Source organism: Sturnus vulgaris, chromosome 2 (genome assembly GCF_052056855.1).
Source record: "Sturnus vulgaris isolate bStuVul1 chromosome 2, bStuVul1.hap1, whole genome shotgun sequence".
Taxonomy (NCBI): domain Eukaryota; kingdom Metazoa; phylum Chordata; class Aves; order Passeriformes; family Sturnidae; genus Sturnus; species Sturnus vulgaris.
The window spans coordinates 102227780-102240868 of record NC_142244.1 but is presented as its reverse complement, the minus strand read 5'-3'; the positions used below and the strand labels follow the sequence as shown (position 1 = coordinate 102240868).

The window sequence follows — 13089 nt, the reverse complement described above, 5'->3', positions numbered from 1 at the left end:
CCAAACCACATCTGTCCAAGCTTCAGTCTAACAGGAATCCAGCCAGCACTCCAGCCTAGGTCAGCTTGTATTGTCACTCACAAGAAGCACATTTGCACAGGAATCATGACAGACTCAAATCTGACAAAATTCATATCAGAAATCTTGGCAGGAAAAAGGAGCTGCCAAATGTAATTTTGGGAACATACAGGAAAGGCATGAACACCCTTCTTGGCAGTCAGCAGCAGTTAGGACAGTGTTGGAGCTGCAAAAAGAGGCTGATGGTAAGGCTCCTGGAGAAGACCAGGAATACACAGCCAAGTTATGCCAACCCAGCTCCTTTCCCAGTGTTCAAGCTCCTGGACCGTCCATAAAAACCATGTTTTTAAATTTTATTTTCATTTAGAGACAGCAAGCTTTCAGCACGTGTGGCAGAAGAATCTAGAACATTTCAGGAGCTCCAGCTATAACTACGCCAAACACATCAGAAGACCTTTTCCACTGCGGGCACAGCAAAGCCTTTGGAATTTTGAGGCAATCCCATCCCTATACGGCATTGAGGTCACTTCTTCTCAGTAGCTCCGTACTATACTTTTTTGACAACAACCATCCGGGACGAGCTTCCCACTACAGCACGGACATCACTGCTGCATGAGCGCGGAGCGCTCCGTGCCTGGCGCCGGGAGTGGGGCGGTATGCCGGGATACGGGGCTGGGGGCGGGAGCGGGGCGGGATCGCGGGGGCTGGGGCGGGGCCGGGAGCTGGGAGCGGGATCCCGGGAGCTGGAGCTGGGGCGGGGCCGGGAGCTGGGAGCGGGATCCCGGGAGCAGCAGCTGGGGCGGGGCCGGGAGCGGGGCGGGATCGCGGGATGGGATCCCGGGATGGGATCCCGGGATGGGATTCCGCGGTGGGGCGAGGCAGGGGCGGTGCCGGGGCGGTGCCGCAGCCAATCGCCGTCCGGCGCAGCGATTGGCCCTGGTTTTCCCGCGTGACGCAGCGCCGGGCGCTGATTGGCTGCGGCTCCGCCCCGCGCGGGCGCGGTGCCGCGGTGACCGGGAAATGGGGACATGGCGCCGGGCAGCGCGCAGGGAGCGCCGGCCGCCGGCAGGTACGTGCACGGTCCCCCCGCCCTCACCGCCGCCCGCGCTCCTCCGGGGCGGCCCCCGCGGTGACTGGACTCTTCTGGGGGCCGCGGCGCCGCCCCTCCCTGCGTGCGGCCTGCGCGGGACGTATGGTGGGCTCGGCGGCGCCGCCGACACTGAGGGGGCCGGGGGTCGTCGCGGGCGGCCGCCGGCGAGTGATGGCACCTTGTGGTCCTTCCCCCGGCAGGAGCGGGCCCGGGATGGAGGGCGGAGGCCCGGCGGCGCACAGCGTGTGCATGGTGTCGGACTTCTTTTACCCCAACATGGGGGGCGTGGAGAGCCACGTGTACCAGCTGTCACAGTGCCTCATCGAGCGCGGCCACAAGGTCCTGGTGGTCACCCACGCCTACGGTCAGCGCAAGGGCGTCCGCTACCTCACTAGCGGGCTCAAAGTCTACTACCTGCCGCTGAAGGTGATGTACAACCAGTCCACGGCCACGACGCTGTTCCACAGCCTGCCCTTGCTCAGGTACATCTTCGTGCGGGAGCGGGTGACCATCGTGCACGCCCACAGCTCCTTCTCCGCCATGGCCCACGACGCGCTGTTCCACGCCAAGACCATGGGGCTGCGCACCGTGTTCACGGACCACTCCCTCTTCGGGTTCGCCGATGTCAGCTCGGTGCTGACCAACAAGCTGCTGACGGTGTCCCTGTGTGACACCAACCACATCATCTGCGTCTCCTACACGAGTAAGGAGAACACGGTGTTGCGAGCAGCCTTGGACCCTCGGATAGTCTCTGTCATCCCCAACGCTGTCGATCCCACCGACTTCACTCCAGACCCCTCGAGGAGGGATGACAGTACAATAACAATTGTTGTTGTCAGCAGACTTGTTTACAGAAAAGGTAATGGGGGATCAAGTGTAAGCTTGTTTTGGTTGTTTTCTTTCTTTGGAAAAGTCTTGGTCAGGTATCACTTAGGCTGTATCTGTGGTATGGATGGAATTTTCACTGGGAGTCGTGAGGTGGCTGTTCTGAGCTTTTGTGTTTGTGAGCTCAAGAAGAAGAACTGTACATTTCTTTTTGTATATGTTGGGTTCAGAGGTGTGTTTCGTTTGTGATACTGAAGACTGCAATTTATAAAGTGGAAGGTTTGGCTCATTTGGACATAAGATTTAGGGCCTAATCTATATATTCTGTTAGATATATTTTAATTGTTTTTTATTTAATCAAGTGACAGCAGCTTATGTAGTTTTTTTCATATTTGTCTCCTAAGAGGTCACAAGTTGTCTTTTTTTTTCATATTTTTGTGTACAGCAGTTTAACTGTCTTTAAAATACTTTTTTTTTGCTTCTTCTTCTCTTGAATATAGTTATAAATGTGGGCATCATGAGAACTTCTGAAATCAAATATAATAATGGCTTGTCCTACATTTTCTATTCTTAGGTATCGATTTGCTTAGTGGTATAATTCCTGAGCTCTGTCAGAAATATCCAGAGTTACATTTCTTAGTTGGAGGAGAAGGACCAAAACGAATTGTACTGGAAGAAGTCCGGGAGAGATATCAGCTACATGACAGGTTTGTTCTGTGGATGTCTGTGACCCTTCAAAGAACTTCAGGGCTGGGGAACTGCTTGCCTCCCACCCTCTGATAAACCCCAAAATTTGAGGCTGGAGGCCTAAAGGCAAGGCAGAAAAACCAGACACTGAAGTATTTGAGACCTGGACTATGATCCAGGAAGTTAATTCATATTTCTGTGAATAGCCCCTGGAGGAGCCTTCACTCAAGCCATAGAAAGCTGACAGATATAAATTTATCATACCCCTCTCTGCAGCCATGATGCTTGGATCTCATATGGCATCAGGTGTTAACAGCTCATTTGTGCCATTGCATGTGATGATGACTGCTAATAATTTATTATGTCAGTATGAAACTCTTAAGCATAGTGCTTGTCTCATATGTGTTCTTGTAGTCCTACAAGCATATTATATTCCCTGGTGCAACCATATTACCAGAATGTTGCCCTGATACATATGCATTTATGTATTTCTCTGTGGTTTTCTTGATCAAGAACAGTTTCATGTTCTCAGTTGTTCATTTTCTTTTCTAGGTTTTTTGTTGCCTGTTTTGTACTTTAGTCAGTGATTCCCCCAATTAAAATTGTCAGGATCATTCTCATTTTAACCTTTATTGTTTTCCAGTATCTCTTTAAGATGATAGGTCCTGATCATTGTTTCTTAAAAACTTTCCCCTGTCAAAACTCAGATTGGTCAGACATCACACTGAAAATTCAGATAATGCATTTGACAAATCTTAATTATTAACTGAATTAAGCAATTTTTTTCTTGCAGAACTAGAAGGCTCAGTAGCAATGTTCTGGAGGCAAATGTAATTAAAACAGCAACTTCTCCCACCAACTTTATTTTTAGAAGTTTCTTTCAGTGTGGCAATAAAAAACCAGAATCTTCTATTTCTCCATTGCTGGAAAAAATTAGAGAAAACTAAACGGAGGTGTCTATCTTTGTTCTCTCACTATATAAGTGTGAACCACTGGTACCTTTTTCAGAATATGTGTAACACTGTACAGCATTATATGGTCCGAATTTAGTATTTATCTCTGGGGATTTTTTTTTTTTCCCTCTTGGATGCAGGGTGCGTCTTCTAGGAGGCTTGGAACACCAGGATGTTAGAAATGTCCTGGTCCAGGGACACATTTTTCTCAACACTTCCCTCACTGAGGCCTTTTGTATGGCTATTGTGGAGGCAGCAAGCTGTGGTTTACAGGTAACAAAAAATAAATTTCAATATCTGGAAAGCATGTATCCATTTTAAGCAAATTTCACAATGAAATAATATTTGCTTATAACACTTGATTTCATCTGAGGCTCTGTCTTGACAGAGGTAAGCAAATATCTCCATTTACAGATCACTTGGAAGCTGAGACAGAAGGGTTAACTGAAACTGCTTAATCTCTGTGAAGAATTTTGTGCAGAATTGGGAATAACATGTAGATCTGCTCTCAGTTCTCTGAACTAGCCAGACTGCCTCTTCAAAATACTATTTTGTATGTACTCCTTTATGGAGTTTTGGGGTAGTTGATGTTCACAATGTTTTTCTTTGACAGTACTTTGAAAGGAGCTGCAGAAAAATTGCCTTACTATGAGGGATTCAAGATAAGTTGGGAAGGAGAAAACATTAAAAGCCCTTTCTAACTAATTTACAACTCAGATTGACAACTCAAAAAGAAGTTGAGTCAATAATCATAAAGAATTAGTTTCACATTAAAATATAAAGCAATCTTATTAAAATGACAGACTCATAAGAGTCCCTAATTTACAGTAAGTATAGAAAATGTGAGTTAATTCAGTTTTTTCTTTACTTCAGTATCCTAGTTACTACCTAGTTGTAGTTACTGTCTTGCCATCTCTTTTCACTAGAGGTGAGGAAGTTCTGCAGTTTCTTATTGCCCAATGTTTAGAGATGATTGCACAATGTGAGTCTTAGTAACTTTTGATTTCCCTTTTAAAATAATTCAGATTAATATAAATAAGTTTTTGCAAGTGTTCAGTAACCTAGGAAACTGAAATTTTAAGTATGTGATAAAATTATTCTCTGCAAGTAGAGGTAACAGTTTTTTTTGAGATACTATGGAGGAAATGTCCAAACTCTGGTAACACAGGTTTATTTGTGTGCTGTGGCAAGCACCTTCAGAAAAGGTGTCTCATAGCCATTCATTAGACCAAGTCTTCTGTTTTATCATGGCACCAAAGCATCATTCTGGACAATGCTGAAGGTAATCTGCTATGCTCTGTCTTTTTTGGGGTTTACACCTTTAGTTCACATACAGGTCAAGTTCTCAAACCATTATATTTACCTACTCTTTTCAATAGCTGCATCTAAACAATGTAATAGCATTGTCATTACACAGTTTCATTTTTTATGTTGCATATGTGCTGTTTCTTTTGTTTGTTTCAAAGGTGGTGAGTACAAGAGTTGGTGGGATTCCAGAGGTACTTCCAGAAAATCTCATCATTTTGTGTGAGCCCTCTGTGAAATCTTTGTGTGATGGACTAGAAAAAGCTATTGCCCAGCTCAGATCAGGAACTCTGCCATCTCCAGAAACTGTTCATAATGAAGTAAAGACATTTTATACCTGGAGGAATGTAGCAGAGAGAACTGAGAAAGTATGTATAATCACTTCTTTTAAATTCCAAGAAAGTACATTTCTGAAAATAATATTGCTTTGAAATACTGCTATGCACATTCACCGTGTAATATTCCAGTGTAATTTTTCAGCATGTTTCTTGTCAAACCTACATGTTTTTAAAAGGTTCGGAAGATACTTTTTTCCCCCAAATACATTCCTGGATAGGTGACTTTTTTTCTATTTGAATTTTCTAACATGCCATAATTGCTGGGAAATATTGTGAAGAAAAGCCTAGGTCTTTAGTTAGATTTCTACTCATTTATTTATTCAAGTCTTCATATGAAGCTACATTTCTGACATAACTGGAAAATGTGCTACATAAAGTGTATAACAAGGTAAGGGCAGTTCATGACAAAGTTTGCCATGTGCTAACAAGTAGTTTAAAATTATGAGAGGTAGTTCAATGCTGGAAGGCTGAACACAGCTGGGTTTACATAAGCTGTGGTTGTAATGAAAATTTCTTTTCATGGTTTTGAAATCATATTTCAGAACTAGAACTGCACTTTAGTATAAAAGCTTTGTCTTTAGTGAAGAATGTTGGCTGCAGTAATGTTACAAACACCTGTGGAGATGTCACTTCTGACTTTACCTCCTGTGTTTTAGAGAGGAGAGAGAAGCTGAACCCCTTGCCTCTTTAATTATACTGCATTCAACTAAGTATCTCTCACAAACCTCAAAGTGCCATGTACAACTGTCTTAGTTTAATTTTAATTAAGTCTGTCCTTTTTCAGGTGAAACTAGGACAACAACCAGTTTATTTTATTATTTTCAAGTGCCATCAGTATCATTCATTTTATGATTTTGTAACTGCAAGCAGCATTTGAATTGCAAAGTTTTACAGACATCAGCCTAGATTTGAGCTAGCTTTATATAGCCTTTTCTTAAAAAAAACCCACCAGTATTTCATGAAGGAAAATGGTTATAGAATTGGTAGAAGTATGCATATACCTTAATTGTACAGAAGACAGTTGTTTGTTAGCAAATTGTTAAGTTGCTTGTAGAATGGAGTCTGAAACATTCTTTAGGAAAAAACTGTCCTTCAAGCCTTTTCGGAGTGGTTTGTGGTGGGTTTGTAGTTGGCCATAATAAGTCACTAGTAGCAGATATTTACTTTGTGCAGTAATTGAACTAGTGTTTCTTTAAACAAAAATCAGGAGCTTATTATGATTTGCTTCATTGTTCAAATACAGAGTTTGGCATAGTGCCAAACTCGCCTATGAGTTCATCCATCTTTCTGTTTAAAATCTAGTAATTGTATGTTCAGGCTGTTCCTAGGACTGATGTGCATATGAGATTAGAACCCATTCAATTAATTAAAACCCCAACCCTTTCTGTATAATATTACATGAGGGACAAATCACACAGCCTTCCTAGTTAATGAAATACTTTTGAAGTGTATAAAAGAAGAGAATGTTTCATATTTCTCCTTAAATAAATGAAAGAAATGTCTAGAACAAGACTCGGAAATCAGCACTTATGATCTGCAAAGCTTTTTGGGGGGTAATATTTGTCCCATCTGGTAGCAGAGAACAAATAATTTATTTTGCATGGTGGCAACAAAGTACTGACTGATTTTCTGAGGTAGTAGCAACTCATTTTTAAGATGTTATTTTCTGTCTCCTCTCTGTTTAGGTGTATGACAGAGTTGCAGATGAGTTGGTTTTACCAATGAAGGAGCGACTGGACAGACTAATGACTCACTGTGGCCCAGTGACTGGGTGTATTTTTGCTTTTTTTGCTGTTCTGAACTTCCTTCTCTTGGCGTTTCTGAGGTGGATGACTCCAGATTCCATGATTGATGTTGCAATAGATGCTACAGGACCTAAGGGTGCATGGACTAAACAGTATTTTTTTGGGAAAAAAAGAAGAGTTAAAGAAGAACTTCCAAACTCTTACACTGCTCAAGTGGAGAGGGAAGAATGTGTCAGTCACTAAAGGTTTTAATGCTTGCTGACAGAGACGTTACTCTTAAAACTCTTAAGTTTCTTTCTGAAGTTCTTGGAAAGAAACATAGTTCAATGTGCTACCTCAATTTAGGATGTTCTTAGTTCGGTTCTGGATTCATGCAAGTTTATAGGCACCTCTTTTGCACTGAAAACTGGGAGGAGAACATGGGTTTTTATATATGTCAGAAGCCTTGTAAGCAAAAGATTTTTGTTGATAACTTGAACATTGCAGAAAGGGATTTAAGGTATTTGGGAAAGCAAAACAAAAAAATTATTAGCTTACTAGCTAATTAGTAGTTCCTGCTAATCCCTGATATTTACATGGATTTTTATTTTAAGACCTCTTTCAAAATAATTAAAAACTCAACAAAATACACCTTTTTTCTCCTAAGACGAAAATGGCACTTGAAATTAGTTATGAAGTCCATTATATGTAAATTTCAGAGATTTAGTTATAGCAGTTGTGTCCCAGTGGCAGTGTTTTGCCCGCATAACATTATTATTTTGAAGTTTTTCCCTAGTCAGAGGTGCTCATCCTGTTGCTATATCAAAATTCTATAATGATTATCTGATATTTTCAGAGGTGCTAAATTTATCCTGTTCTCTTACATGTGTGGAAGTTATATAAAGCTTGTAGTGGTTTTGGGTTTTGTTTTTGTTTTTCGGTGTATAGGTGAAGAAATAGTATTCTTTAGAGATAATACAGCCTTCAGAAACATCTCAGGCCTGAAAACTTCCAGCAGACTGTGCCAAAGTGTGAAGTTACACGTGCTTGAGAGAGCAAAAACTGTGAAGGGCTTAACAAGCACACTTGTGCTTACTTGCTCTCTCCCACCTCCCAGTCACCCATCCCTTTTTCCTCCCACTTCTCTTTCCTTTTCCCCTTACTCGTGACCAAAGTGGCATTTCAGTCCATCTCTGGGAGGGACAGCATTCAGGGTGAATGATTTCACCTCATCCGCATCAGGAACACTGGCTGGCAGGTTCTGCAGGTGAAATCTTGGGAAGGTATCCCTTAAGTGGGAATAACCAATGGCTGTGCTTTTCATGGAGAGACAGAGAAAGAAGGAGCATCTGTGAGGAGTCCTGAGTGATGTGTGCATGGGGCAGGAGGCAGCACAGCATTGTGCCAATGTGTGTGAGAAGAGGGGTTTATTTCATTCAGCCACCTCTAAAATTGCCCCTTGTCTGATGCACTGGGTTAATTTCTTTTCAGGCATCACTAATGATGACAAGCTTACTATTTTATGACTGGAGTATTGCGTGCTGTTGGACACTGTATTAATATTAAAACTGTGCAATATGAAAATACTGTTTCCAGACCCTTGAAGGGTAGTATTTAACACATGACTTCTGCCAAATTCATGTTGTTTGGGTAGAGATGTAATTACACAAGCATTTTATAATTTCATTGAACATATTTTCATGAAACACAAAGATAATGTAAATAATTGCCATATATAAAGTCTATTTTCTTTTACTAGAATTTTTAGCCTTTGATATGTAACATACAGTGTGTAATATTACAATTTGAGTTTTTCAGACTCTACATTAAAAGTGAAAGTCATCCAAAATGGTGCCACAAGGTGTAAGGATAAATGGGGAGAATTAAGCTAATATTTTACTTTTCTAAGTTATTCTTTTTTTTTTTTTTAATATTATTCAAGCATTCAGATTTCTAACCTTTTGAAAATACTGATTGTCACTCCAGGGAAATAATATATATATATTTGTGTATTTTTAGTAATATTTTGCTTGTTCTCTTTTATTTCTCTTTAGTTTCCTGCAACATCTACAAACATCAATTGAAAGGATTGTGTGTATCTATTCAAAATGCTTTTTTCTTTTGTGGAACATTGTGTACTTATGAATAACACAATAAAACCTTGTTACGGTTTATATTATGGTTATGTTTACAAGACCAGTGTAAAATTTATCTAGAACTTTATTTACCTTTCCATAAAGAATGGATATATTTCATTAATATGTGGGAACATATAATTAGAAAATACAGAACTACAAAGCTTAATGCTGCTTCCACCACTGATTATTTGAGTTCTTACAAGAATGTTTTTTAATAATCATCTTTCTGTACAAGCTGCCATACAAACTTAACCCATAGCTGGTTTCTCAAATAACACCACTTTTATTATGCAGAACTCTGGGAATGATTTGCTCACTGGCCCTGTGCAGTGGAGTAAAGCGTGATGCCACAGAAACATTTACAATTTTACAAAGAGTGTGGTTAGAAATTAATAAAATAACTTGTTAAAAAATTAAAATATTTCAGTTGTCCTTGAAGGTAATATTTCATTGTTGTGAAATACCAGGGAAATAATAACAAAGAGAGAGTAACACTAATTAAGCAATGTCTTGCACAGAGCAGAGCCTCTGGTGTGTAGGAGGAGCAGGAAGACCTGTATAGAAGGTGCCCCCCAAACTGCAATGCAATTTCATCCCCAGGCACAAGGAGAAATATTGTTTCCAATACATTGTGTGCAGACACTGAATTAAGGTGTTGATAATTGAAAATTGCAGGTTAAACCGTACAATACACCATACAAGCATCAAGTAAAGTATGGGTATAAGATTAGTCTTTCAGACTGTTTTAGTGGGTGTGGATAGATCTGTAAGAAGGTAAATACTGTAATTTACTTTTTTTATGGTCAAGTTTTTCTGCATCTGTTTATATTTTTCCTTTTTGATATTTATTTCTCTTCACTAGTCCCTTTTTTTCATATATGCTTAGACTTTTAAAAAGTAATTGTAAAAGTTCATTCCGGTGCTTTCTGCTTCAGTGAAATACAGACTTTTTGTAAATAGATAAAAGAATAATCAATCTCAAAATGGTTTAATGTTTTTATTTTTTTTATTAAAAGTATTTCAATATTTTTGTGTTTAATTGCTGTCATTTAAAAATCTCATATTTGCTGTGCATCATGACACTTGGTAGTATGTTGACTTCCACATTTTTCCCTAATGACTTGAGCATTGACACAGATAACAGGTGGATATTTTCTAAGGGAACAAAGCTAACGGCAGGATGTGATTATGCATCTGAATTTACAATTTTACCAAAATTATACATTTTTCTTGTAAACCTAGCAGGTAGATTAGGTTGCTTTCGGATCCTGACATGCTTCCACACTGTCGTAACTCTAGAGATGCTACTCGTGCAGGATTCATCGAATTTTAACTGTGCATGGCTGGTTGTCTTGTACATGCTGGTTCCTCAAGCTGCTTGTTTAAGCAGGAGGGACTGGTGCATTCCCTGGGAATACTGGCACTGGCTGCTGCTGGAATTTGCTGTCTTCCTGCCCAGGCAACAGCAGGAGTTTCAATAACCAGACCTTACCCATTGTGATGGGTGGTAGATAAGGGAGATGAATCCCACATTGGCTTGAGAACAACCAGTGAGTCACTCTCCACATCTCTCTTTGAAAGCAGGAGTGTTCTAAGTGTGCTGACCTAAGGATGCAAATTAGGCAAGGCTTGCATGGGAAGTAGTGTCATTTATTAGATGGAACTGATAGAAAAGAAGTAGCCAGGCTCTGTATGGTCGTCTTTGTTCTCATCTCTTCTAAGTGTTCCTGACTCCTTTTCCCCAGTTGCCTTACTTTGACTGAACACGTTTGATATTCTAATCCCAACTGCATACTTTAGAAATGCACTGCTGTAATTCAAAGTGTGTGTAGCATAAGAATAGACCAATACCTCTTTGAAGTTCTTTGAGATGAAGATCCCTCAAACTTTTATTTCCTTGCCAAATTCTTCAGGTCACATCTGATATTTCTCCCTAAAAGTTGGATAAAGTTAAAGGTGAACCTTGCTGAAAGTGAGTTGTTTTCTAAGATGGATTGCCTCTTTTTTCCTGCTTATTCCTTGCATGTTTGTAAACTGAGCATATATAAACACTACCTTTCCAGTTTTTTGGAGGAGCCAGTAAACCTCTTCTATTTATCATCTCATGACAATTTTTTTTGAAGGATTCATATATTTTTGGATATTTTGATTTAACAATTTAGTAATTATCCTAGAGTTAAGAGTGGTTCATGGAGTAGTTTGGGCATCCTGCAGTTCTCAGTGAAGTGTGTTTCTTCTACAGGGGGCTGGCTTGTTCACTCATGTCTATCAATGGAGTTGCACAATCCACCTCGCTCAGCTCACAGCAATGACGCTCAAAAGAGCAAGGGAGGAACGATGACAATCCTGTGTCTGCACTGTCACTGCTCTTGTGTTCTGCCTGTTCTCACGCCTACACAGTGTTGCTCATCTCTGGTTTCAAAAATACCAGAGATTTCTGAGTGACCACACCCAGTCTTGCTGTGGTTTGCCGGACTACCACCTTCACCAGCACTCATACTTCTCACCATGCTGTTCACCTGTCTTCCTAATGGTGATTTTCTTTTACATCCACTGCTGTAATTTTCCTAGTGCTCTTGTACACTAAGAGCAGATTACACAAGTTTTTCCCAAATGGCTCACTCAATAATTTAACTGAAAATCTTTATTTGTCTTATTCTGAAGCCAGGAGGGTAATTTTGCTGCTATACAAATAGTGTTAGTCCTTCTGGGAGAGTCACATTCCACTGACTCCTTCCAAGAGGTCAAACTTTCTCAAGGTTTTCTAGAGCACTTGGAGAGCTCTTTGGTATCATTCCATTAAGGATAAGAGAATTTCAGTGCAAATCACCTGATTTTCAGTTTTGTTTATTTTTCTGAGTTTTATGGACATGTACAATTCTACACACCATCTAGCAGGCTGATGATGAAACAAATCAAAGAATCTCCTTTACAACCAAAAGCCAGTTTTCTGTTTTTTCTCTTAATTAGTGCTCTTCTTTCTTGCTTATGTCCTGTTGAGAGCCAGTTTTGTAAATCCTACACGAGAGAGATTTCTCCATCATTTAGGGTGACTTTACTTTGTAATGGCATTAATATTTTTTATGTGTTCTTTTTCTTTGCATCCTACATTTTGTTCTTTACAGCTTTTGCTGTTCCTCTGGGTTCAGGAGGAATGTTTTCATTATCAGATTTTTCTGGGCTGACCATTCCTTTTTTTGGTCCACCTTTGTTTGCTAATTTCTCCTCTTTGTTTCTCAGCTGAGCAAAATTAACTGCCAATAAACCAATATGTTTTTCTGTGATTTCTTAACTTCTCTTGTCCTGTAATCTGTATGTTCAGCTGTCTTGTCCTGTGGCAAACTGTATTAAAATGATTAAAAAGAAGAATTTTCCTCTTTTGGATTCATAAGTATTATAGTTTCTTCAGGTATGTAATATTACTGTGTAAGGAAAGGTAGATGTAATATTTTTGTAAGGAGTTATGTAAGAATGTAATTTAATTCAGAATTTTAGAAAAATTGGTTCACTTGAGAAAATTGCTTGGGGTGTTTTATCTCTGAACATATTTTATATAGCATTTTAGTGCACCTGGGAGGGCTGAGCACTGGAGACAGCAAGGTATTAAACCAACTGTATTGCAATAAACCAAAAGAAATTACACCTAAAATGCCCAGAGAAATAATTTGCTGTATAATGTCTGTGTGCATATCCACCATCTCTTTGGGATCTCTAAGAAAAGAATTATCCTGCTCTTTTCCTTGACAGATGTCAGAATTGAAGGCTAAGAGAACCTGGGCAAAGAGGGGAATCAAGTAAGAAATAAAACCTCCTCCTGTGGTACATATAGGAAAATAGGAATAAATAGAAGTGTAAAATAAAAAGAGATGGAGTGTTCTACATAGATTCAAATAAATACATGCAGAAAAAAACTTTGTTCTCTATGAAAGCCATGTGCCTTCAGAAAGTAAAAAGGAGAGTTAAAGAAAGAGTGCATCATGTTTGCTTTCAAATATTACAGCTTTGAGTCAA

The 13089-nt window shown here is 40.0% G+C and overlaps 1 protein-coding gene across 1 annotated transcript; it reads left to right on the top strand.

Annotated features, from left to right (window-relative positions):
• The first annotated feature begins 1288 nt into the window (after positions 1-1288).
• Positions 1289-10104, top strand: PIGA (phosphatidylinositol glycan anchor biosynthesis class A). Its single transcript, XM_014875889.2, has 5 exons — positions 1289-1967; positions 2508-2640; positions 3714-3846; positions 5040-5246; positions 6902-10104. Exons 1-5 carry the CDS (start codon positions 1322-1324, stop codon positions 7202-7204), a joined length of 1422 nt encoding a protein of 473 aa, XP_014731375.2. The 5' UTR covers positions 1289-1321; the 3' UTR covers positions 7205-10104.
• Positions 10105-13089: the final 2985 nt, after the last annotated feature.

Excerpts from the sequence above, each read along its gene's own strand:
- PIGA (XM_014875889.2), top strand. The coding sequence starts at position 1,322 with ATGGAGGGCGGAGGCCCGGCGGCGCACAGCGTGTGCATGGTGTCGGAC. Across the intron at positions 1,968-2,507 it reads CAGACTTGTTTACAGAAAAG|GTATCGATTTGCTTAGTGGT; the intron begins GTAATGGGGGAT and ends TTCTATTCTTAG. Across the intron at positions 2,641-3,713 it reads AGATATCAGCTACATGACAG|GGTGCGTCTTCTAGGAGGCT; the intron begins GTTTGTTCTGTG and ends TCTTGGATGCAG.